This window comes from Chroicocephalus ridibundus, chromosome 6 (genome assembly GCF_963924245.1).
Source record: "Chroicocephalus ridibundus chromosome 6, bChrRid1.1, whole genome shotgun sequence".
In the NCBI taxonomy this organism is placed as follows: domain Eukaryota; kingdom Metazoa; phylum Chordata; class Aves; order Charadriiformes; family Laridae; genus Chroicocephalus; species Chroicocephalus ridibundus.
In genome coordinates this window covers 55080313-55103449 of record NC_086289.1, presented here as the reverse complement: position 1 = coordinate 55103449, position 23137 = coordinate 55080313, and the positions used below count along the sequence as shown (strand labels likewise).

The window sequence follows — 23137 nt, the reverse complement described above, 5'->3', positions numbered from 1 at the left end:
GAATGAGAAATCACACTTTATTTTCTTTTAGAAGTTTATTACGTTTAAGGAGCCGATTACTTGGTGTTGTCATGCATCCACTACCTAATTCCACAGTAACTTGTCTAAATGCCCTCACGTGGCCATTATCTGATGAAAGATCACTAGACTATTCTTTAATATCTGTGGTTATTTCCTTACATGCTCCCCCCTCCTTTGATTTGAGTATTCCTTCACTTTTTAAGTGATGCCCTAGCAAGGCACTTGTACACATCCTTCAAGAAATGGCATACGTGGTTTTTAAAGCACCTACCTTTGATGTCAATCAAAGGAAGCAGAAGCACAATCTGTGACTATTATATCAAAAATCAAATTAGACACAGCATCTCCTGTTTGCTCACTAATCAGAGAAATGTTAAGTCAATGTATAATGTATTAACAGTGTGTTAAAAAAAGGCTTAGGTGTAACAATACGGTATTAATATAGAGCTATTAGAATAATCTCTGCTGAAGTGTAACCATCAGCAAGAAGTAATTTCTCCAAACCTTGCCATCTGCCCAAAAACATTCCAAACCCCCAGACATATATACATCTTTATTAATCAATCTGCTATGCATGTACCTTCAATACATTATTTTTTATGCCTACCCAAATTCATTACTTGATTTGCCAAAAGGCATATAAAAATCAGAAACAGCACTCATTCCAAATGTAAGTTAACTTTTAAGTTAATTGACCCTTTGGTATTACCTGTTTAATATGAGATATGGTGGCATCTCGAGGGACATCCAGGTTGATGTAGATTCCAGTGGGCAACAGGAAGTCCACAGATATTGAGCCATCAGCACCAATCTGTGAATCCACTGCCCAGATGTCAAGGCTGTCTGTCACGGCAGGAGGCATTATGGAATCTCAATAATATCATAACCACATGGCCTTGGGGAAAAAAAAATAAATTAAAATTCAGTATACTTAACCTTCTATAATTAGACACACATTTTAAAGCCTTTGGAAAGTTTACATAAGCCTGCTTGTACAGCTCAGCTTGCAAGTCTGGGGTCTCAAATGCCAGTACTGCAAACACATAAGCATAGTTTTACTCATTAATTCCACTTAGTATAATAAAAGCATTTGCCTGGTAAAGCACTATTGTTGAGATGTTTATGTCATTATGACAAAGTAATAAGAGAAAAAAATAATTAGTTAGAGGTTAGATAAAACAAAGTTAGAAATTCAATTTAGATTTTCTCTAAAACTATTTACCTACATAAAATACAATCAAAGCAAACTTCTTGGATGAAGCATGACAATATTTAATATGAAAACACATGACCAATTTCCTAATTTCATTTTTGCAAATTTCCCGTTAGTTGTCCACAAACATGGCCAGAGTGACATATTCAACTTGCAAGTCTATATTAATAGCAAGAAAATAATCTTCAACTTTACTAGAAAGTGACATTTTCCTCTAAAGACATTTATCTCAATTTGCTTTCAGCCTTAAAGAAAGATAGTCTTCTATGAATTTAACCCACTGTGTAAACTACATCCACTGCGGGGTAGAGGGGAGCCCTTTGTATGATCTACTTCAATTCACTATGCTGCCTCCCTCATTACTCATCCTTTGTATTTCAAAACATTTTATTTACACTTAATGCTGCCACTAGTTTTTCTAACCTTCCAAGTTTTCTCTTTTGATTACCACTCTCTAAAGATGAGTCTTCCCTTCAATTAGTATTCACTTCAGTATTAACCACCCTCTTCATCCAGACAATGCCCTTCAGCTGACAAAGGGATGGGAAGTGTCGTAATAAAACACTACTGTAAATCACTTCTCCAATAAAGACAGGTCACCTCTACATCTTTCTAATTCTTGTTGGACACCATTAGACGTGGGAAATCACCATTTGTAAAAAAAATAAGCCAGAATATGCAACCCCACTACTGTTACAGATTTCCACTACTTATATCACTCCTTCCCTTCTAGATCCCTTCCCTGCTCTGCTTAACTGGAGGTATTTCTCCTATTATAGCACCAGCAGAAAAAGCAGGATGTAACCAGTACGCTGGGCTGCTGTTCTTCATACATCACAGAGCAGGTTCAAACAAGCTCACCTGCACATCATAGAATATAATCATAGAATGGTTTCGGTTGGAAGGGACCTTTAAAGGTGACCTAGTCCACCCCCGCTACAATGAGCGGGGACATCTCCACCTAGATCAGGTTGCTCAGGGCCCCATCCAACTAAATCCAAACTTTACGATATGCAGGAGTTATCGCTTCATTTAGAGCAAGTCAAATTTGTTTGATGCTCCTATTTCACAGAAATTCAACTCCTTCACGATTGGTAGGCTTCCAAATCATATGCATCATTGTCCTTAACTGACAACAGAAACACAAAAGTGGTACTTCAGAAAGTCTCTCCGCAATCCCTTGCTTGATACAGACAGCTTGCAATGAAATAAATAAATAAGCAAGCAAGCATAGGGGAAAGCTGACTGTGCCCACACTGGATAATGGAATACACCAGCAGCACAAAAATCAACTACTGGAGAAGCATAACTTTTTATTGACAAACAAGTTATTAATATTTTATATATATTATAAAGGGCTGTTCTGTGCTGACTTTTACTGATCATTGTTATCCAAATAGTACTATTTAAACCACCACTTTAAAGTATTCACAGGCCATCTCTGCCTTATTCAGTACTGGTTTCTATCCCTCCAGTTACCATTAATACATAAAATTACTCATCTGACAGTGGGAAAAATTCAGGAGAAGAAAACTTCCAGCAGAGAAAGAGGGTTGGCTAGAAAGAACTGAAATGTCCTAAAGCTTACCAGTCCCCAGTGGAACAGCAAGTCCAAAACCCACGTGGAACCCAGCTAAATATTCAAAGCAGCTATTTGGTACGGCAGCTGTGCTACCATCAGCTTGCCAGTTCAAAGCTGCCTTAGATATGAGACAACACACTTGAGTCTCACCTCTAACTGCCACGTAAATACACTGAATAATGAGACTCAACTCATTTCAAAACCTTTCCATTCAGCCGTAGCAAAGTTGTGAGGATCCACACAAGCACGACAGCTGCCAACACATCTTGTTACCATATGAAATATGTGGATCACTTAGTATTTCACTTGTACTACATTAAAAAAAAAAGTAGAATTTTCACTAAACGCAAACAAAAAAAACCTCTAACTTTCAGAAAGCATAAATACATAAAGAAAAATATTTTTCCTCAACAGAAACAACAATTAGGGCACTCTTATCATCATCATCGTTATCAAATAATAGTTTATCACCATCAGGTCCTCATTCCTCCCAAAAATCCACTACACTGCACCAGACTGAATCAAAACAAAAAGAATTGGAGGTGGGGGCGTAGAGCTGGTGAAAATAACAAACCAGGTATTAAAATATCTTATTTTAATTACCAGATCTTTACAAATCCATCCCTTCACTCATCAATGGATGCAGAAAGTTTAGCACAGCGTGTGAGCTCTTAAATTGTCTAAAGGAAAGAAATAAACTTTAACCCCACCATGCAACACAGATTACGCTGTTAGAATAACACAACATCTACCAAAAAAAAACCAGAGAAAATGTGTGGTTCCTCATTACCAATCAGTATATCTTTAACAAGCTACTATTTAAATGGGATATTATTGCTTCTCCTCCATCAAGCTACTTCTACCCATAAAATACTGGCTGCAATTTTATTGTAACTGACGACAGTAGCCACAGAAAAATCATTTGAATTATCTAAAATTAAATATTTTTCATACTTGAATGCACACACAGTATATTTTCAGTTTATTTTCTGTGGTCATAGTATCACCATTATAAAGCATTCCTTTAACAGGTAAAGCAGCAAGAAAACATTAATCTGTTCTATGTAGTTATTTTGTTCATAATTTCTATTTCAATTCAGCATCTTTTCTATTTTCATCCTTTCAGATGTTTTTCCACAACATTTGCAATTGTTGAAACCACTGTAGTATACCAAGAGTTTAAAATGTTTAAAGAAGCAAGACTTAAAAATGCCGTTACATACCCTATAACCTAGACAGCACAACGCATAGAGTTATAAAGTTCTTGTAAGATACTTGTTTATAATGACGGACTTCCAACACAGACCTCAGAATATTTTCAGTTCCATTTTCAATTAAAAAGGGAAGAGCAATTATCGCACCAATCTGAGCATGCTGGGAAGCTATTCTTGCTTTCAGGCACTTAAGATTTCCTTCCTCAAGGAAAGAGGCCAGTGTCTTCTACAGTCAGCACCCAGTTTCCACCCGTAGCTGACATCACAGGGGTCAAGAGAGAACAAGTATTTATACTGAGAATAACACTGCCTGCCAACGTAAGACGGCCGTGAGAATGAGTCATGGGCCAAACTGTAACATGTGTGGTGGCACTAGTGACTAACAGTATCACATCGAGTAACTGAAACAAAGGCGGAAAGCCATCTGGATGGAGAGCAATAGCACCAGAGACATTTTAAACAACTTCCAGCTAAAGGAAAAAGCCCAACAAGCAAAATAATAATAAAAAGTTATTTCAGGCTGTTAACCTCATAGCTATTCTTACCTACTGTCACGGTAAAAACAATTTCTCATACAAAAGAAGGAAGTAATTCAAACAGTACTTAATCTTGGCTACTGAAGTATTTAATCAATGATTATTTGAATTTAATAGCAACAAAGCCCAATAGTAAATGCTTTTGTAAGTCACAGGTATGTAGCATTGGTAGACAGCATTCAAACCTTCCCCTTTGAAGTGTAAATTTTCTCTAAACTTTGACTTATGCATTTTAGATTTATATATATTTATGTGTGTGTATATATATACAAACTCTTAATCTCAAAACCAAAAATTTGTATTTTGATATACCAGCACTTCTAAAAGACACACAGATTAGGAAAACGCCTGCAAAATGAGAAAAAGAGAAAGAAAATTCAACATTCATCTTTGTATTTATTTATTTAACATACACGAACAAGAAGCCCTACAAGACTTCTCAAACCAAACCAACTGCCTGCAACTTTTTCTGTCTATAAATCTGTACATCTGGCACGTGCACCCAGCATTAAGACTGAAGTGGAACAGCTATCGCTACAAACTGCCAACACCTAGGCTGTAAGCTTCCACACCGTGTCGTAATATGGTTTTCATAACCCACTCCACATGAAGCTGTGGGAGAGGATGCCAGGCTCTGCGATGGCTCAAGGGCAATGCCTGCCTCCTGCCTCCCCTGCTCAGGGTGGACCAGCTCTGCTGCCCAGCCTTCCACCTGCTTCAGCGCACCTCAGCTCTCCTTGTGAGCCAGCTCAGCATCCAGGGGGAATCAATGACTAATTTTCTTTCACATTATCTAGCTGAATCAAATCACAGAAGGATCTAAATAGTGCCAGAGCCTCTGAACGGAGAAGAATGGAAGCAGGATTTCCTCCTTTCATCAGCAGCAAGCCTCCAGATTGTGTCATAGCGCTTCAGGTAACTATGGCCTCAAGATGCGGCTTTACAACTGGCTAAAACTGGCAGAAGATCATACTGCCCATTCTGTCAGCAAAACCAGAGTATTGATCCAACTCAGATTTTAGGTATTTATCTTCTTTAAAGCTAGTTTTCATTCAAAACAGCTTTCTATGCAGGCACTCAACAGGAACACAGAAAGAAGGTGGTGGTAACAGTTAGCTGGGAACAGGGGAGGACCATCCCTTCTGACAGCAGCCCAGATTTTGATCAACCTCAGCAACACACGAAACAACACTTCCATTTGCTTTCAACAGGGAGAAAGGATTCCCAAATAAAAAACAATTAAAATTCTAAATGCCTCAAGCGAAATGAATACTTCATGCTAAGACAGTTCCAGCTAGGTAAAAGAGGAGGGAGGAATCTAGTGAACCACACAGTAAGTTACATAGTCATCACTGATGTCTTCTATAAACGTTCACTTGTGTTGACACTGCTTCACCAACAAACCAGACCCCCCATAGAAGCGACGCAAGCTATTTTTGTCTTTACTATGGATTCCTGCAGAGGGTGAGAATTTCCTCTGTGAAATCAACGTGAAAGTTACAGAATTGAATTTTCTGTTGTTCCTCTGTATTGTGATCTTGATCACAAGTTAATCAGACATTTTAAGCAGGAGAGATCAGTCAACAGACCACAGTCCCTGACCAGCTATTGAGAACAGCTGTGTGTTCCCAGGCACAGGGCTCTTGGTTGTTGTTCTTGTTTTGTTGGCAGTTGTGTGTAGGGGGGGTGTTTTGGGTTTTTTTTTAAAGGGCTTACCATCTCTAGGCATGCAGAAGAATTTGCTCTAGTGCTAACGGCCTTATTCCAGAAGCCAAGAGACCACATAAGCTTCCCCTACACCTCCCAACAAAAGTATATCTCATCATCTAACCAAAGAGACCACTAGGAAAGGAAAAAACAAACAATCAAAAAAAGGACTACCAGAAGAAGGCTGCTTCTTCATTGATTTTTATCAGGGTTTTGGGAAAGATGACAGTCAAAAGTAAGCTACATAAGTTTTTCTGTGAATTGCAGCCTGCTCTTTTTTTTTTCCCCCTATCTGAAACATGGAACTAGAACCACACGTGCCTGGGCTATACAGTGCAGGTACAAAAACGGCCTGTAAAAACAATGCAGACAACACTTCCAGCAAGCGTCAGTCACCAGCAGAACCACTGGAACATCACACGCTATCAAGTAACAAAACCCAGGCATTCAGAACATCCCCAAGAGTTACAAGACATCTTTCAGACTAAAGGATCAGGGTTTCAGAAGCTGTGGATACAAGTTGGGCTTACTAAACCATCCACTTAGAAGCTAATCCCATTTTGCTGAGGAGGCAAGCAAGACCAGTTGGTAGCAAACCCAATTCCATTGTGACTACTTCAGGACAAGACAGCACCGAGAGCCCAGGACTACCCAGTGGCAAAGGCTTCACACCACTCCTGTAAGAGCTGGCAAACTCAGTTTTACCTGCATTGAATATTTAACTTGCTCATGTAAAGGAGTTACATCCAGGAGGTGCGAATATCTGACATAAAACAGTGCTGACCAAGAAGGTACGAAGCACAAAGCGAAGCGCGGGAGAGATTGCATGAGGTTATCCTGAAATTAAGAGCTGAACAAGAGCATACTCAGAGAGAGCCAGCCTGTCTGGAGGCACTGCCAAAAACGAGACATGGAGTAACAACGCAATGAACTTCCCTTTGAAAAAAATTTATCAGATCAGCAAAAGACTTAGACTTTAAAAAGTACTCACAAATCCATATGGATTGTTATCAACACCCAATATTAATCTGTGTCAGGTAAATTCTTCTAAAACCAACATTTTGTAGAATACACCAATTACAAAATTTCATACTATGTCATCAGCTTAGAATTCTCCTTTACTTGTGAACTCACCACAAATCTCCTAACACTCATCCTGTGAGATGTATTTTTCTATTATTAAAAGAACACCAATTTAAAATCCAATGCAACATTCAATCTATTATCCTGAAGAGTAATCAAAAATAATACTGATAAAAGACAAGTAAAAGAAGCTGCAAGGAAGCTGGTAAACACAAACACCCACATAACACAGTGTTAGAGCAAAATTTTAGTGTCCTGTTATCTCTCACAGCATTTATTCTCCTGGGCTGCCTCATAGCACCAAGAAAATCTGGTCTTCAGACAATTCTTTAGAAGAGATATTGTACATCTGAAATGATGTCACCCATCCCTGAAACGTGGTCACAGTTCTCTCAGGATGAAATAAGTATGCTATCCCAAATAGATGGCAAAACGTTTGGGGGGAGGAGAAGAAATCACTTGTCTATGAAAAAGTCAGTTTCCTTAAGAAATAAGTTTCTTTTACACCACCTCTTTCAAACAAGGGTGCATTTTAAGGGCACATAAGTATCTATAGCACTTCGGGTTAAATACAAATCTGAAATTTTTTATTATTTTTTTCCACTAAAAACATGAACATTTACATAAAGGACAAATATCAGAAACTAGTTTGTTTTGATTATGCAAAAACTAAGAGCACTCTGCTTGTCCAGATTTTTGCTTTCTATAATAAGTTATTACAACTGTTTAGTATCACATTCCAGATGACCATCACTGTGATCAATACAGCTTTTTATCTACTGCTTCCTCTGTCATATGGCAGTGAAGGGACTTAAAAAAAAAAAAAAAAGTCTTGCAGCAGTGAAAGCAGTTGGAAAGGGCCATCCTATCCAGACACACAAGAACAGTGTTTAAACAGTATCTTACTGTCCAGAAGAGACTAGATGACAATCTGACCACAGTAATCTTCTAGGAAACAAACGCAGCCTATCACGTAGTCTAAGTAGGAGAAACACTAAGAACTTACACAATATAATCATTGTAATCATTTTTCTAACTACGTAAACATCTAATACTATAAAAAGATGAGCAAACTATAAAGGAAATATTTGAGAACAAATAAGGGAAAAGAATGTAGCAGCAAAGATGGAAAGTCAGAGTATGCAGCAAGGTTTGTGTCCTGTGAAACTTCGGAGGTGTTTAAAAAAAAAAAAAAATCAAAGGAAAAATTCCTCCTCCTTTCTATTTAAAAGAATTCTGATTTCTTCTGAAGAGCCTGAAGTCAAATATATACATTAGATCAGCTTGCCAGTTCATGGCTCTGTAGAACTACATCCTCTTCTATTCCTGAAACTGTAACAAACTCGGAGCTGCTGCCACAGCCTGTGAGCTCACGGGGCTGCGACAACTGTTCTGCAGCCGACACACTGGCAGCAGTTTCAGAGCGTTGCATGGGACTCCCATTTTGCCGACTTCCACTGTATTTATAGTGACTAGAACGGGATCACTTCAGACACCAGCTTGACCCCCACGTAAGTCACTGCTTCCTGCAGTTTCACCGTATCCGTAGCTGACTGAGGGCAGCCTACAGTCAGCAGCAGCGCTGTTACGTTTTTCCCCTTGCTTGGCCATCCCCCACCTCCCCAGCCACACAATGGAATAACAACATGAACAAACATTACTAGTTTTCCACCAGCTCATGGCCCTGCCTCACCCTGTGACAAGCAGGCACCGTATCAAAACCAAGGGTGGGGTGAGAACACCCTTGTTACCCTCCAGCAGCCCTCACAGGGATGAAATTAGGTGTAATGCGGAATTGCAAGCTAGGTTTGGTTTAAAGGTTTAACGTGACAAGAAGCAGCACCTACGCTAAGCAACGCATTTACTATTACTACAAAGCGTATTTTCTGCTCACTAGGCCTCACAGTTCATGCAGGATCAAGAGTGACCCTCTTTTAAAGATGGGACCTAAGGCACTAACGAAGTTTATTCTGTATGTTATTTCATACCATGCCACTGAAATTCCTATTTTGCCCTAAAGAGTGAACCCACTCAGGGTTCTGGCCTTCTGCAGCTGCACAGGTGAATTTCAATCTAAAGCGGTTACAAATTTGAAAAGTAAATAAAACCAACTTTTATAAATACAAATGCCTAAATCGGAAAGCCAGGATTTTTTCACTCCAGGAACGTCATGGTTATCTATCTATAACAGCAAAGACTTTAAGAATTCAAGACATCTACAGCATAGTCTGGGAAGTTATTTTTAAAGATCATGTGCACTATAAATATTTCCCAGCAGTTTTAGTTCAACTGCCACATGAGCTGGCCCTATGGAATGGAAAATTAAGTGTCCATTTAGTCAAGATTCCTCCAGAAATCAGAATAAAAATATCACCATTTAGTTTTCTAAAAATATCTATGTATAGAAAACATGAAAGGTCTTATTTAAATGTCATTCCCTCACAGTGCTCAGACTGGTACCAAAAGTGGTCTCTCAGCTATTCGAGTCTAGATTCTCTCATTCTCCTCATGAAATATAGCTCATTTTCCACAAACAAAGATAACTCGATTAGGTTTTTTTTCCATGGTCCCTGATTATCTTCTCTTTCCATGGCCTGTTCATCTTCTGTAGCTTTTTATCTCTGCTGTACCCATAGCATTACAATGCAGTAAGTTTTAAAAACCAAAGCCAGGATTTTAAAAACGCAATGAAAGGTGTTTCTACTTTGATATTAATGCCTCTAAATAAAAGTGGCCCCGTTTTCAAGAAATGCTGAGCATCTGAATTTGGAATTGACTTCAATGGGACTTAGAGATAGGAAAAAAAGGCAAACACGTTAACTGGTTTCAAATTAAAATTTAATTTAATTTTAGGCAACTTGATTTGAACAGATGGTTAGATTAGATTACCTCTGGTCCTCCTTTCTTATGGAAATTATTTTATGATTTAACGAAAGCATAATTTTAAAGCTAGCTGTAAGTGAGATTATTGCCTTCAGAATTTTTTTTTCTGTAAAAGAAGTCTACAGGTAGAGAACAACATTATTAAAATGGTATTCCAGACTCAGAAGACTTACCAGAACGGGTTTGAACAATGAGGATAAAAGGAAATTCTTACTCCTCATTGCTTTATACACAAGAAAGTAAACACGGTTCCCGCTCCCTCCAAAGATTATTCACGATGAACCAAATGAACGAACAAAACTTAGTCCCGGGTTTCTGATAGACTTCAGACAATTCTCAGGCAGCACATTACTCACAATGAACACAAAATACAAAAGTAACATAACAGCTTCTCACGACTAATTCATGACTATCCTTTGCTGTATCTTGAAATCACTATATAGATAACGTTAAAATCTATATATAAAAACAAGGAGTTTCAAGCCATCTTTTTGTATTGTACAGTTAAAGCGAGTTGCAGGAAGAAGAAAATCGTTCACATTTAAATACTACTGTCTGAAATTGTCTTTAGAAGCATTTGATCACTGGATCACACTGAAGCTGGGGCCATTATAAGAAAACATCCCCTTTCAGCTCACTGGAATCCAGTTCTGCATGGTCAGGATGGGAGGGAAAATAAAGAAATGGAAGAAAACAGCAGATTAGAAAGGCACTGTCACCTAAATAGCAGTTAATCTGACACCTTGACAAACAGAGTTAGGGAGAAAAGAAGGAGAAAAGATTCCAATGAAGTAAAAAGCTCGGTCAAATAATTCAGTATTCTACGTCAATTGGGCTGTGAGAACATATCTGGTACATTCACCTTTAGGAAAATTTGTAAACAGCGCTCTCAGATATTTTGGTAAGTTTTAAATAGCAGAAGGCAAAGTGGGACCTTACATGAAGACCAATGCATTCTGTATAGCATGCTCCAGGACAGGAAAATGAGATGAAAGATTTGGGAGAAGAGTAGACCTGGTTAGTTCACAACCTAGATAATTCACTTCAGATAACCCAGATCACTGGATATTCTATGTACTAGGGGAAGGCCAGCATGAAATGTTTGGATATGTTGAGTTCTAATATTGGAAAAAGATCCTACTAAACACTTAAATGATGGGATGCTCACATGGATATTTTAAAACAAAAAATAAAAATAAAAATCAAGCCTAACAAGACAGGTGAATGGAGCTGGCACAAGGGAAGAAGGAGGACTGGCCAGTCAGACTGAAGGGGAAAGGAGGAGAAAGAGCTGAACCTTAACCCAGAACCTTAAGCCAGAATAAAGATGTCATTTTAACACAGGTGTGTCAGACCGTTTCCTACAGAGCTGCGTAACTGCTTGTGCCAGCAAAGTGAAGATGTCAACAGAAGCAAGACGAGTGGTGGAAGAAGGGCAACAGCTTCTTCCAGCCCCAGGGCTGGCTTGCCACTTCACATTTCTTAAGCTTATTTTTAAAAACGTAGGTAAAACTCAGCCTAGAGGTCAAGCTATTATTCGAAAGACTATGTAATGTGCCTGTCATGAACCCGAGAAGATGCATTAATAATGTGGAGTTGTGTTTTTATTGATTTATTGTACTAAGTAAACTGCAGGGTCCCTGTTCCCCCACTGCTATAGAAGAATCATACAAGAATTCTTAACAGTCTAAAAAAAAAAAAACAGCCTAACAGTCAAAAAACAAAAGGAAATATTAAGTCAGTATTAGTTCTGCTCGCTCATATTTTCTTGCCTGTTCTACCAGTCAGTCATTACTTGTTCCACTGTAAACACAGAGGAAAGGAGGAGTAAACATTCCACTTACAAGACATTTAAATATATAAATGGTTAATATTTCCTCTCCTTTTGAATTGTACAGATGAACCTAGACCATCAAATTTCACCAGCAGCTGTTTCCTTAAGCTATTAAAAATGTTACTCCTCTAAATTATGAGCTAGATGACTTTCTACTATAAAAAAAAAAAAAAGTTAAGACCAGAAATGGAGATTTTCCTATATAGAGATACCTCTTCACACAGGGACTAACAGATTCACTTTTCAATTATTTCTGATGTTTCAATCAAAACCTCTAGGAAAGAGGGTTATTCTCCAGCAGACAGATTGTGTGCATCTAGAAAGAGAGGTAAAAAAGTGAAATAATTAAAAACAGTGGAAAATTAATTAGGAGTGAAAGTTTCTCCTAAAAGGAGGGCACACAGACCAAACCCCAGAGCTATCACATAAGCAGACTGTGCTTAAGTCTCATACACAGAGATGCCATGGATACTCAAAGTTAGAAAGATGCCCGTTAAGGGAAAGAAGAAAAAATTACATGCTTCATCAGACTAGACATTCTTCCTGATTGGGTCAGTTTCTTACACAAAGCAATCTGGTCTGGATTTTTGCAGTTAGTTTTCTTCCAACACCAGCTTTGATGTCACCCACTACACAAATTCAGAGGCCGTTTTTTATATGAACAAGACTGTTCAATGCTGAACAAGCATTGACAGAAATCCAACAATTCATGTCTAGATGTATTTTGTGACAACTTTTTCATGACACTTATTCATAAAAGATAACCTGAAGTACAATGCCGTTTGGTAGAAAAGAATAATCCTAAAAATCACACACAATCAATACTTTTGTCATGAAGTTAATGGTAGTAAAGCCAAAAGTAGTCCTGGCCATTCATCATAAGGACGAAAAATAATTAAGATTATCTAAGAATCACAGACTAATTTAGGTTGGAAGGGACCTCTGGGAGTCATCTGGTCCCAAGATTATTTTCAATACTGAAGTTAAAGCATGTTGCTTAGGAGCTGCATGGTTAATTTTGAAAGTTCCCACAGCCTTCATGAGCAACCCACTCCAGTGCTTAACGACCCTCACAGTGAAATTTCTTTCCTTATGTTCCATTAAAATTTCTTTTCTTGTAACTTGTGCATTCTGCAACTTGCATTCTGCCTTTCCCCCCACCTCTCAGACATCTGGCCACATCTTCTCTGTAATCCTCCTTCAGGCAGTGGAAAACTCTAGTTAAGATCTTTCCTTGTCTTTCTCCAAAGGTGCTGCACAGCCAAACCCCCCACCTCGAATGCCACATGCTGCAGCCCCCTAATCACCTCTGCATCCCCCGTTTGCCAGCATCCCTCTTGTTCTGGAGGGGCCAGAACTGGAAACAGTGTTCTGGATGCAGTTTTGGAGGTCCTGAGTGGAGGGGAATATAGACACTACTCGGACTTTATTTTCATGTTTTTAGTACTTTAAGGAAGGATTCGAATTGTAAAATGCTTTGTGATGATTGAAATCTGTACAAGCATACACAAACATCCAAATCAAAACAAACGAACAAAAAACGATTCAAAAATATTTCCCCCAAAGGAACAAAACAGAATCAACTTTAGGTTTAAACATCTAAATTCTCTAAGTCCCTCTAAAAAAAGGAGGGGGAGGAAGACAAGTCTACTGGCTACTAAACGCATGAGCAAGTTCTGTGCCTCGCATCAGCCTGTACACAATGATTTAAAAGTTAATAAAAGCTGTCTCTAGTGGGCATTTTTCATTTCATTTCTTTGGAGAGCTTGGTTTCAACTTTATTGCTCATCTGTTTCAGTAACTGGATTACCAGAGTCAAGAATTAACTTGTCAAAGTAAGTGTCTAAGCAGCAATTAAGTATCATTTTATCTGGATATTGTGACAGGTGCCTGTACTTCTACTGTGTTGTTTCGTGAGTCAGTAAAAGACAAATAACTTCATACAGCCCAGTTTCTGAAAGCTTCAGAGGTCAGAGTTCAATTATCAGGTGCTACAAGAACCTTTTACAAGAATGTTTAGGGGCCACCTGACAGAGGGCCTAGATCAGGGACTGATACAAATTTACACATGCTGAATTAAAATTGTAGCATTTGCTTCAAGTAGTTAGAGAAAGGAAACTAACACACACATCACGTTTAATTGAAATGTCACAATAATTTATTTCCTGCCTTTAAAAAAAAAAAAGTTATCAACCCAAACGTGTTATTCTGCCAGTTAAAAACACTTTGGAAAAAATACCAAGTAGGAGAAGTTCATCTTGTCTGACTAGGTTTCGCAGACATTTTCTACCCAAATTATGACACCATGTACACATCCCTTTTTAAAGAAGAAGCTAAGAAGAGTCATTTCCTCTTGGCAATAAAGCAATAAGCCAAAATCTACTTGTTGTAAAGTAAAACCATTTCCCACCCCCTTTCAGTTCTAATGGGCAGATATTTTTCATTCCTAAGTACGCATTTAAGTGTATTTCCAATGACTCCTGCAGAATTCCATTCACATATCACAAAGCATGAGCAAAATCTGCATCAGACAGAAAATTATGCAGATTTTCCCTGGTTTCTAACCTCTACAAGAATATGTTTAAACATATTACAAACAAGGTGACAGAAAAATGGTTACATTTCCCATCACAAGCAAGCGAAGCACACAGAAATTAAGAATTATACTGTATTAGTATATAAATGTTTAGGTATCTAGTACCAAAAGGTGCAATCCACAGACCCTGAGTTAGGTAGCTAAGCTTCTTGTGTCATAAATGAGACCCACATCTCAGCCTAGAATTCACAAAAGCTATAAGTTAACTAGAAACAGTGAAGAAAAGACATATCTGAGATCCATAAATTGAAGGCTTATGCTAGTTTGATGGATGATGGACCTGCAATACAAGACAAATACTAAAAATACTGACAACAAAAACATCAAAGTCACACAGAAAGTGCCAGGAGTGGGAAGTTACAGCCAAAAAACAATTACACTTCCAAATCCCCTGAAAAATACAGGCAGAGCTTCAACTTCTGCCAGTAAATCGTGGGTGATACACAATTACACCTATACCAGGCCACTTCCTGCTCCAAACCATACCCAGAATACACAGGAGCCAAGGGAAACATCCGAAGCCCATCTACATTTCATAAGGTGCAATTGCTTCCAAGATGGGAGAGGCTTCAATAAGAGTCCAAAAGAGTGCCCATCACCAGCTGATCAACTGAAATGACTAAGGAGTCACTCATTTTTTTTAATGCAACTATAACAAAGTTAAATAGAATAACAGCCTAATAACCATGCTACTGACTTTATAAGCACAAAAACCCAACCTAATAACCGTAATACTTACTCCAGAGAACCCGTTCCTGTTTCAGTCTGACTGTGTAGTGAAGATACTTTTATTAAACATCGTTTTCTTGCTATCACCCTTGTTTTCTCGGAAGGTTCCACAAGATGAACTAAATGTAACCTAAAAAAGCAAAACACAACATATTGTAATTAACCAAATGAGAAAACAAGCAATTTACAGTTAGTTGGTTTAATAGCTCTATAAACTTTTTGTGCAAAAATATCTAATTAACCACACATTTTCATTCTCTTCTAATATGGTACCATGTTCACATTACACAATCTAACAATTAAAATAATGTCAAGTCCTCAAACTCTTGGTTACCAGAAAGAAAAAAGGAAAGTAAAAAATATGTAGAAGATGCTAATTATTCTAACAATATAGGTATCATAGTCATGAATTACACAGCCAAAAACATTTTCTAGCCGATACAAATATTTTTAAATTTTTGTACACAATTTAGATCAGATCAACAGATGCCCATTGCAACTAAAGGCAAAAGAAAGGGAAACAGAGTTGCTGTCACTCTCCTGACCACGCATTCTCTTTTACACTTGGCTGTAAGCTGGTTTTTGTTTTGTTTTTAAGAAGAGCGTAATGCCATCTTTGGTTTTATAGTGGAGAATTTGATTTGATGACACAAATGATCCCATCTTCCTATTCACACTTCAACTTGTGAAACAGCAGGGGAAAGGTTCCATAGGTCTGCTCTTACCAACACCCTGCAGATGTACAGTACAGGACAAAATATCTCCACATAGCCAAGACACCACCTCCATTTAGCTCTGCCTTGCAAACCAGGCTCTCAGCAAAGTGAAATAAAGGAAAAATATTTAAAATACCCTTGAGAACAAAGCGGTGCTATCAGTTTGCGCTGATATTATCTACAGGTTTGTAGGCCAAGCCACAAAACACAAAGCATGTAACTCTGCTCCTCCTCCTGTAAACAATTGTTTTTCTAAACCACACTAAGTAGTCCACACTGTGCTTGGAGGACTCAGCCCAGTACAGGGACCAGGAACAAGGGCTGTTGTTCCCTCTGTCCCATACAGAGCAGAACCTCTCTGGGGATCAACACATAGAGCACTGTGAAGTAACTTAGATTTCTTCAGTGGCTTTGAGGGAAAAACAGTTGCTGCCCCGTTTGCTTAAGTCTGAAAAAATTAAGTTACCGCTCCATGGACAACCTTTTGAAAACAACTGTGTGGTGCATAAAGGTATGAACTAGTCCAGAAACTTCTCATGATTAAAGCCTAGGAGCCTACAGCAGGCAACACCCAAAGAGGAAGACTACAGGAAAATGAAGGCAGACGTACACAATGTAGAAATTGCAACGACAAAGGCACAGTGTGAATCTCTCATAACCAATGCTGAAGTACCAGTCTGGCATTAATGTTTTACAGCCTGTCAATATTTGTGTTTATGGAGTCACAAAAATCAGAATCGAAAGTGAGCGGCCAGAAGGCAGGAGCTTGGGAGGGGGTGTGAAATGCATCATACTACAGATACAAGATAAATAGTCATTACTTCCAGAACTTCCACCTGAGGGCACAATCTTGCATGATCTGTTGCCCCTCAAAGGGGGGACACAGCGTATGCCTGAAAGACCATACCCTGGGGCGGAAGCAGGATGTTATTTTAACTAAAAATTGGATATCCAAACCTTCTAGAGGTCTCTGGCTAACTAGCCACCTGATGACAAATCAGATGGTGGGAGCCTAACACACCATTCCAAATTCATAGGAAACCTTTCATGGGAAACCTACCAGCACCGACGTAGCAAAGAATGGTGTTTTGAAATTGCATATATGCCTCTCCTGGTATATACAATATAAGTTTACCCTAAGAACAACAACCACTTCCATAGAGGTTGGCAAACCACAGAAAGGCCTCCTAAAAGCAATGTGGGAATCACAGGCAAACTGCACAATACTAGTTTTCTAATATCAGCACTAATACACTGGAAAAAATTGTGACCTTTTTCCTTCCCTATACCATACTACCTACCCATTTTATTAAGTTCATAAATGGGAACAATGTGTAACACAGATGTGTTTCTCACATTTTTGACTAACTGCATTTGAAAAAAAAAAAAAAAAAAAAAAAGAAAATCAAACAAGGCTGGTACTAAAAAAAAAGAAAACAAACCAAACCTGCAAATTGTGAAATAACTCAAGTACCAGAAGAGAAAGCAGGTAGTCATTTTGGTGCTGCAATTTCTGCTTAGAGCCTTCTTCTGTCTCATTCTTTCCTTTCTCTTCGCATCATATAGTGCAAACTGTGACCTGGAACAGGAGACAGCTGCTTGGCTCCTGTCATGCTTGAAATCATTCCTGTCTCGGACAGCCAACCTCCTGCACTGTATCCCTCTCTAAGCCATTGGCGAGCCAAGGGGAGCTAACGCTCCTCATACCTTATTCAGAATTTGGTGAGAAATGAAAGAAATGCGTATTAGCACAGTGGGAAATGCACTGGCTTCCAAACTGGGAGTCAAGCACATGCATGAAGCCCAGAAAACATTTAGGGTCCATAAACTGTACACATTGAACAAACCAGTAAGTTGTGAATAGCTCCTATCACAGTTTATCAGTTCCCGTGTTCTCCACAGCCTCTTGCTTGCTAGATTTCTGCTGGATTCCCTATGGCTCCCCATCCTTTTCCCCCTCTACTCTGCCAGTAGTTTGCATCTCCACTGCAATTCGGACATGACACTGACAACAGGCTTCCTGCTGGTCCTCTGCAATCAGCTGTACACCGAGGACAGCTAGGGGAACGGCTAGTCCTCCAGACCTTACAACATTTCTGGTGCGTACAGACAAACTACCCACTACTATATTCAAGCATTAGAAACAAACCCTTCAGTACAGGATGACAGTGTGCAGCTTTCTTTTTCTAGCTAACCAAGCTTTCTTGTTTTTCAGACCAGCAGAACAGAGGTTATGAGAGATGGTTATCAGCGTAACTGCAGACCACATCATGGTCAACCTTTCATATGCCAGTCAGTACACTTTCTACCTTCAAAGCATGAGTGGAAAATTTTTCAAAGGCTGGTGACTATGTCACCTAACAAAGCAAGGTACAAACCCAGCTGGCCTTTTAACTACCGTGAACAGGTAGTGAGAACTCCAACTACAGAAGAAACGTGCAAGCATAATCCCTGGGAACAGAGTAAAGATCAGAAAAGATTTGAAGCAACTCTCTCAAGCGATGAAAACAAAACCAAACTGATGAGCACCCACCTTTTCCCCACTGCATCGCTCTGGGGAACATGGGAAACCTAGAACTGTCACCTGGACATTACCAGTGGGGCCTCCTTGATGGGTCGCTCTTGACCATGAGCTCAGCCAAAAACACAACACAAAAACACCTTGGGCACTTGCCCTTGGGTCCACCCCCATACCACCTCTATAGAAACTGCCACCACGGACCTAACAGCAATCCTATTCCACTTCAGCTTGCAACTTCTGCATGAGAAATTGTGTTTTACAAAATAATCATTTTCGTGAATCCTTTCATTACACCTTTATTACACAGATACCGGTTTTATGCAAATCATAACTGTTTTAGAGAAAACATTAACAATCTTAAATAATTCAGGAATCATAGAACTGTGTGGTGGCAATCAAAATGCCTGTGACAATATAGTAAAACTTTCCACAGTTCCATAGGTACCCTCTATACTTCTTCATGTCCACAGAAACACTGATGAACGTATGACCAAAAAAATTGTACCAGAAGGGAAGAAAGGGGGAAAATGTATAAGACACTTTTGCCTAAAACTCCTGTGTGGCATCTAATGTAAACCAGAAACCATTATAAGCCAGAGAAGTAACCCACTCACAAAGAAAGAAAAAAAAAAAGAAAAAAGAAAAATTAATTCATAAGCAATATAAGATGCCGCATAGAAACTACTGGGCTAATTGTGGCCCTATGGTCTTCTCCTCTATAACAATTTCTGGACCCATCAGACAAGCTCCTGTTTGTTAGAAAGAATACTCCGTGTTTGCTTTAGGATGAGGAACTCTGAGTAGGCTGAATGACATGATGCAGAAGTTTCTGGAGTATCTTCCTCTCTGCAAATAAACCTCCTACTCTGGAAGACGCACTGAGGAAGGCATCAGGACCAGCGCTGAGAGCACGAGGAGATGTTTTAGACATTGATACATAGAGAAACGTACTGCTAGGGCATTTTATAGCTTCTGGTTCACTTCTTCAGCTACCTCAAAGCCGTCTCGTGCATTTCATGCTCTCAATAGCACTGAAGACTGGACAAGTGAATGTCAAGCTGAATTAGCTGCTGTCACAGCCACTCAGCAACCAAGAAACTCGCCATTTCACAGAGTCTCAGACAAGAGAGGATTAACCATCAGCAAATACACCAAATACCTTCAAATCAAAAAAACACTGAGAAATATAAAGCAACATTCTTTTCCCTCATTCCCCAATCCTAAATTTCAACAATACCAGGTGCAGAATTCTTCAGGAACTTTCACTATCAGTAATTAAGCCATTACAACCCAAATTCAGGAATTAAAACTGTAAGAAAAGGAATTTGCAGCAGTGCACATTTGGCTAAATCACAGCAACTTCCAACTTCCATATATTGGGCATCATAGTGCAAATGTTGAAAATGCAAGTTAAAGCTTGAATCTGAAAAAATTATTTCTTATATGTTGTGTAGCGCTCCGTGCAGATTGATCCACACAGCAGAACCGTATGTAAGCATCATTACGGAGCGTCCACAGTCTCTTCAACAGCAGAGACCAGTTTTGACCTTTTAAAGGTGGCACTTATTTCTGCACTAATATCAAGAGTAAAAATATTTTATTGATATGGACAGCGTACTGCTACACACACAGCAGTGTTCTTTCTTCCTTGTGTTCTACTTACACAGGTGGTGGTGGTTAGTCAAAAACCAATAATATCCTTTTCTAAAAAAAAAGCCTCAAGCTTTTCTGAAATGTGCCTCTTTACAATGCAGAACACAACTGCTCTATGAAACCCACCTATCTCGTACAAAACCTTTTAACCAAAACAGGCACATAGCTACAAGCTGTCATCCCGTAAAAATACCCACAGAAAAAAAAGCACAAAACAAAACCAAGCAGAGACAGAAACTGCAGAATACCAAGCTCTAAGCCAAATGAGTTGCAAAGAGAGATCTATGTCAGAACTACAAGCCAGTTTACAGCCTTTCTTTTTCCTTAAGACAGACAAAAAGACCACAAAGCGTTTTCATGACTAACTAAAAATGCAGGTCAATGTTATTCTTTAAGTTAAATGGATAACAGTTAGAAACATAATTTGAAGCTAAATTCAGTCACATGTCTTCATTAAAGAGAACTGGATATCATAATTACATTAATCCAGTGGGTGATTCAGAGCAGGAGCTCTGCACTCAACTGCTAAGAATCACCCTCTAACAAAGCCACGTTCTCCCTGCCCTGAGAGCCAGCCTCACTAAACTGTGCTTCAGCTCTCCAAAATCCCCTTCAGTGTCCAACAGCCTTGTTTAACAGAAGTTTATACTCGCACAAGCACATACTAATATGCTTTACAATAAATAATTTTTTTTTACTTGGTTACACACACTCCTTTGAGTTTAGAACTGTAAGACAATACTAAAAAGATCTTGCAAGTTTTCATCAACTCTTTATTTTGAAAACACTGATTTATAACACTGTCATTTACTGACATTTGGATTTAATTCTGAGGGGGAGGCAGAGGGGAATCCCTCTTTCACAGTGATATATCCTGATGGTGCCCAGGGTTAAGTAATCCAGCAATCCTCCTACTCTGCGGTTTAGCACTCGGTTCCATTGAAGTTGTGAGGCAAATGACAATCTCTTGTCCTTACAATGAAGGCAACAAAAGAGCAAAAGACTTTGGGTTCTTACTGGACTGAAAAATGAAGGACCTACAACTAAAGGAGCAAAGAACAATTAATTCCAGATGGCAAGGCATCACCTGCATGATTTAGGATCAACAAACAAAAACCTAAACAAAAATAATTTATTATTACTTTCTCAGAATGATTCAACTGTTTTTCTTCTGCTCTGCCACCTTCAAAAGAAACGCCTCTGGGCAAAGCAGAAGAGGAAGACATCACTGTTAATGAAGCTTAACAAAAAAAGACTCTAGTAGATGGCAATTTTTTCCTCTCTCATTCTGTTAGACAAGCAATCATCCTCTGGTTTGCAAGCAGTTTGCTGAAATCAAGATTAGCAAAGTCTCTGTAAGCGGGAGACCCTGCAAAGGCACTCAGTATTAGGGAGGGCTGGCTGCCACTACTGATAACTTCTGACGGCAACCGCAGAACACCAGAACACCCTAGGAGAGAGTCTGGGCTGGAGATGTACTAGATCTGAGGGTACTCTAGAGTTCAAAAAAACACAAAGTTCTAGGCTGCATGTGACCCTCTTACAAAAACAGCAGTGTTTTTATGATTTCAGATGACTCACAAACAAGTGCTTAGACTTCCTTTATGTTGATTGATAAACATGGAGTCAAATGAGTAACACTTTCCAGCTCATTTCCAGTTTCAATCCAGTTTAGGACACAAGTGATTACCCAACTGGTTCAGTAGCTCCAAAGCTTGTGACAAAGAAATGAATAGTTTAGGTTGAACAGACTCATTCATCCGTGTGAAGACGTAAACTCTCCCACCACCTCCCAGAGCCCACAGATCACTTACACCTCCAGGCCGCTGCTGCCACTTTTCTAGATCTGGTTCACTAAATCTGGCTTTCAGAAGTGGAGAGTTAGAAGCAACGGTCACAGAGCAGTGCTCCTCTTCCAAGAAATCCGTACCTATATGCACACTCGCACACACATACTGAAGCGCAAAGGCTTGAGGCTGAGCCGACTCGAGCACTGAGCAGTTGCAAACAAATCCACCACCCTGCACAAGCCCTTGTGACATCTACAGAGACGTTTGCAGGAGTTAACAAACTGCCTATCAACTGGTCTGCAATCAGTGCGCACCCTCAGCCATCATACTACTAAAATTCATCTTTCTGAACACTAAAATAGATTGCCAGCAATAACAAAAACAATTGATTCTGCATGGATTCTCATTACATCTAAAGCAGTATTTGAAAACAGAAGTCTCAGGGAGGGGGGCATTAATTGCCAGCAGCACAGCAATTCCTGTACCTTAAAGAGCCAGTGAAGCACTGGTTCTTCTGGTCCTGTATCACACCACAATTATGCCCCACACTTTTGTTTCAAAACCTACTTTTGCAGCTAAGTTAATTACAGGGCATAACAGGGAACACGAGGACTTGTTAAGGAAAAAAATTACCTCCACAACATCGGTTTTTGATAAAGGAATCTTACATTCATTTAATGAGCTCAAGGCCATTTTCAGACATCCTAAAGTTTATGAGGTCCATCTCCATGATTTCCCTCTGAAAGACTGAAGGTGCACAGCTCTCACTGATGAGGCATTTCCTCACAATTCAGCACACCTGAATATGGCCCTAATTGTTGACGCATTTTTTACTTACTACCGTATCACAGATGTCAAAGCACTGCAAAAAAACCCTACTGGTTCCGCCCGAAAATTACTAAATGAATAAATATTTACTTGCAGAGAAATAAAACTGTGAGTCTTCATCTTAGCTCTGCAAAGATCTTATCACAATTATTTAGTTATTTGAAACATTATTAATAGGACTACTCGCGATTTCTGTTTCTTGTGATCTGTGTAGTCTATTTTCTTCACTAC

General features: G+C 39.1%; 1 protein-coding gene across 4 annotated transcripts in view; it reads right to left on the bottom strand.

The window, feature by feature from the left end:
• Positions 1 to 23137, bottom strand: part of PIK3CB (phosphatidylinositol-4,5-bisphosphate 3-kinase catalytic subunit beta) — a 103440-nt gene that overhangs the window by 45080 nt on the left and 35223 nt on the right. For all 4 annotated transcript variants that reach the window (XM_063339056.1, XM_063339057.1, XM_063339058.1 and 1 more), the window contains 2 exons: positions 15409 to 15528; positions 731 to 916 (listed from right to left, as the gene is read on the bottom strand). In XM_063339056.1, coding sequence (XP_063195126.1) covers positions 731 to 883 — 153 coding nt within the window. In that variant the 5' untranslated portion in view covers positions 884 to 916; positions 15409 to 15528. The remainder of the gene's footprint in view (positions 1 to 730; positions 917 to 15408; positions 15529 to 23137) is intronic.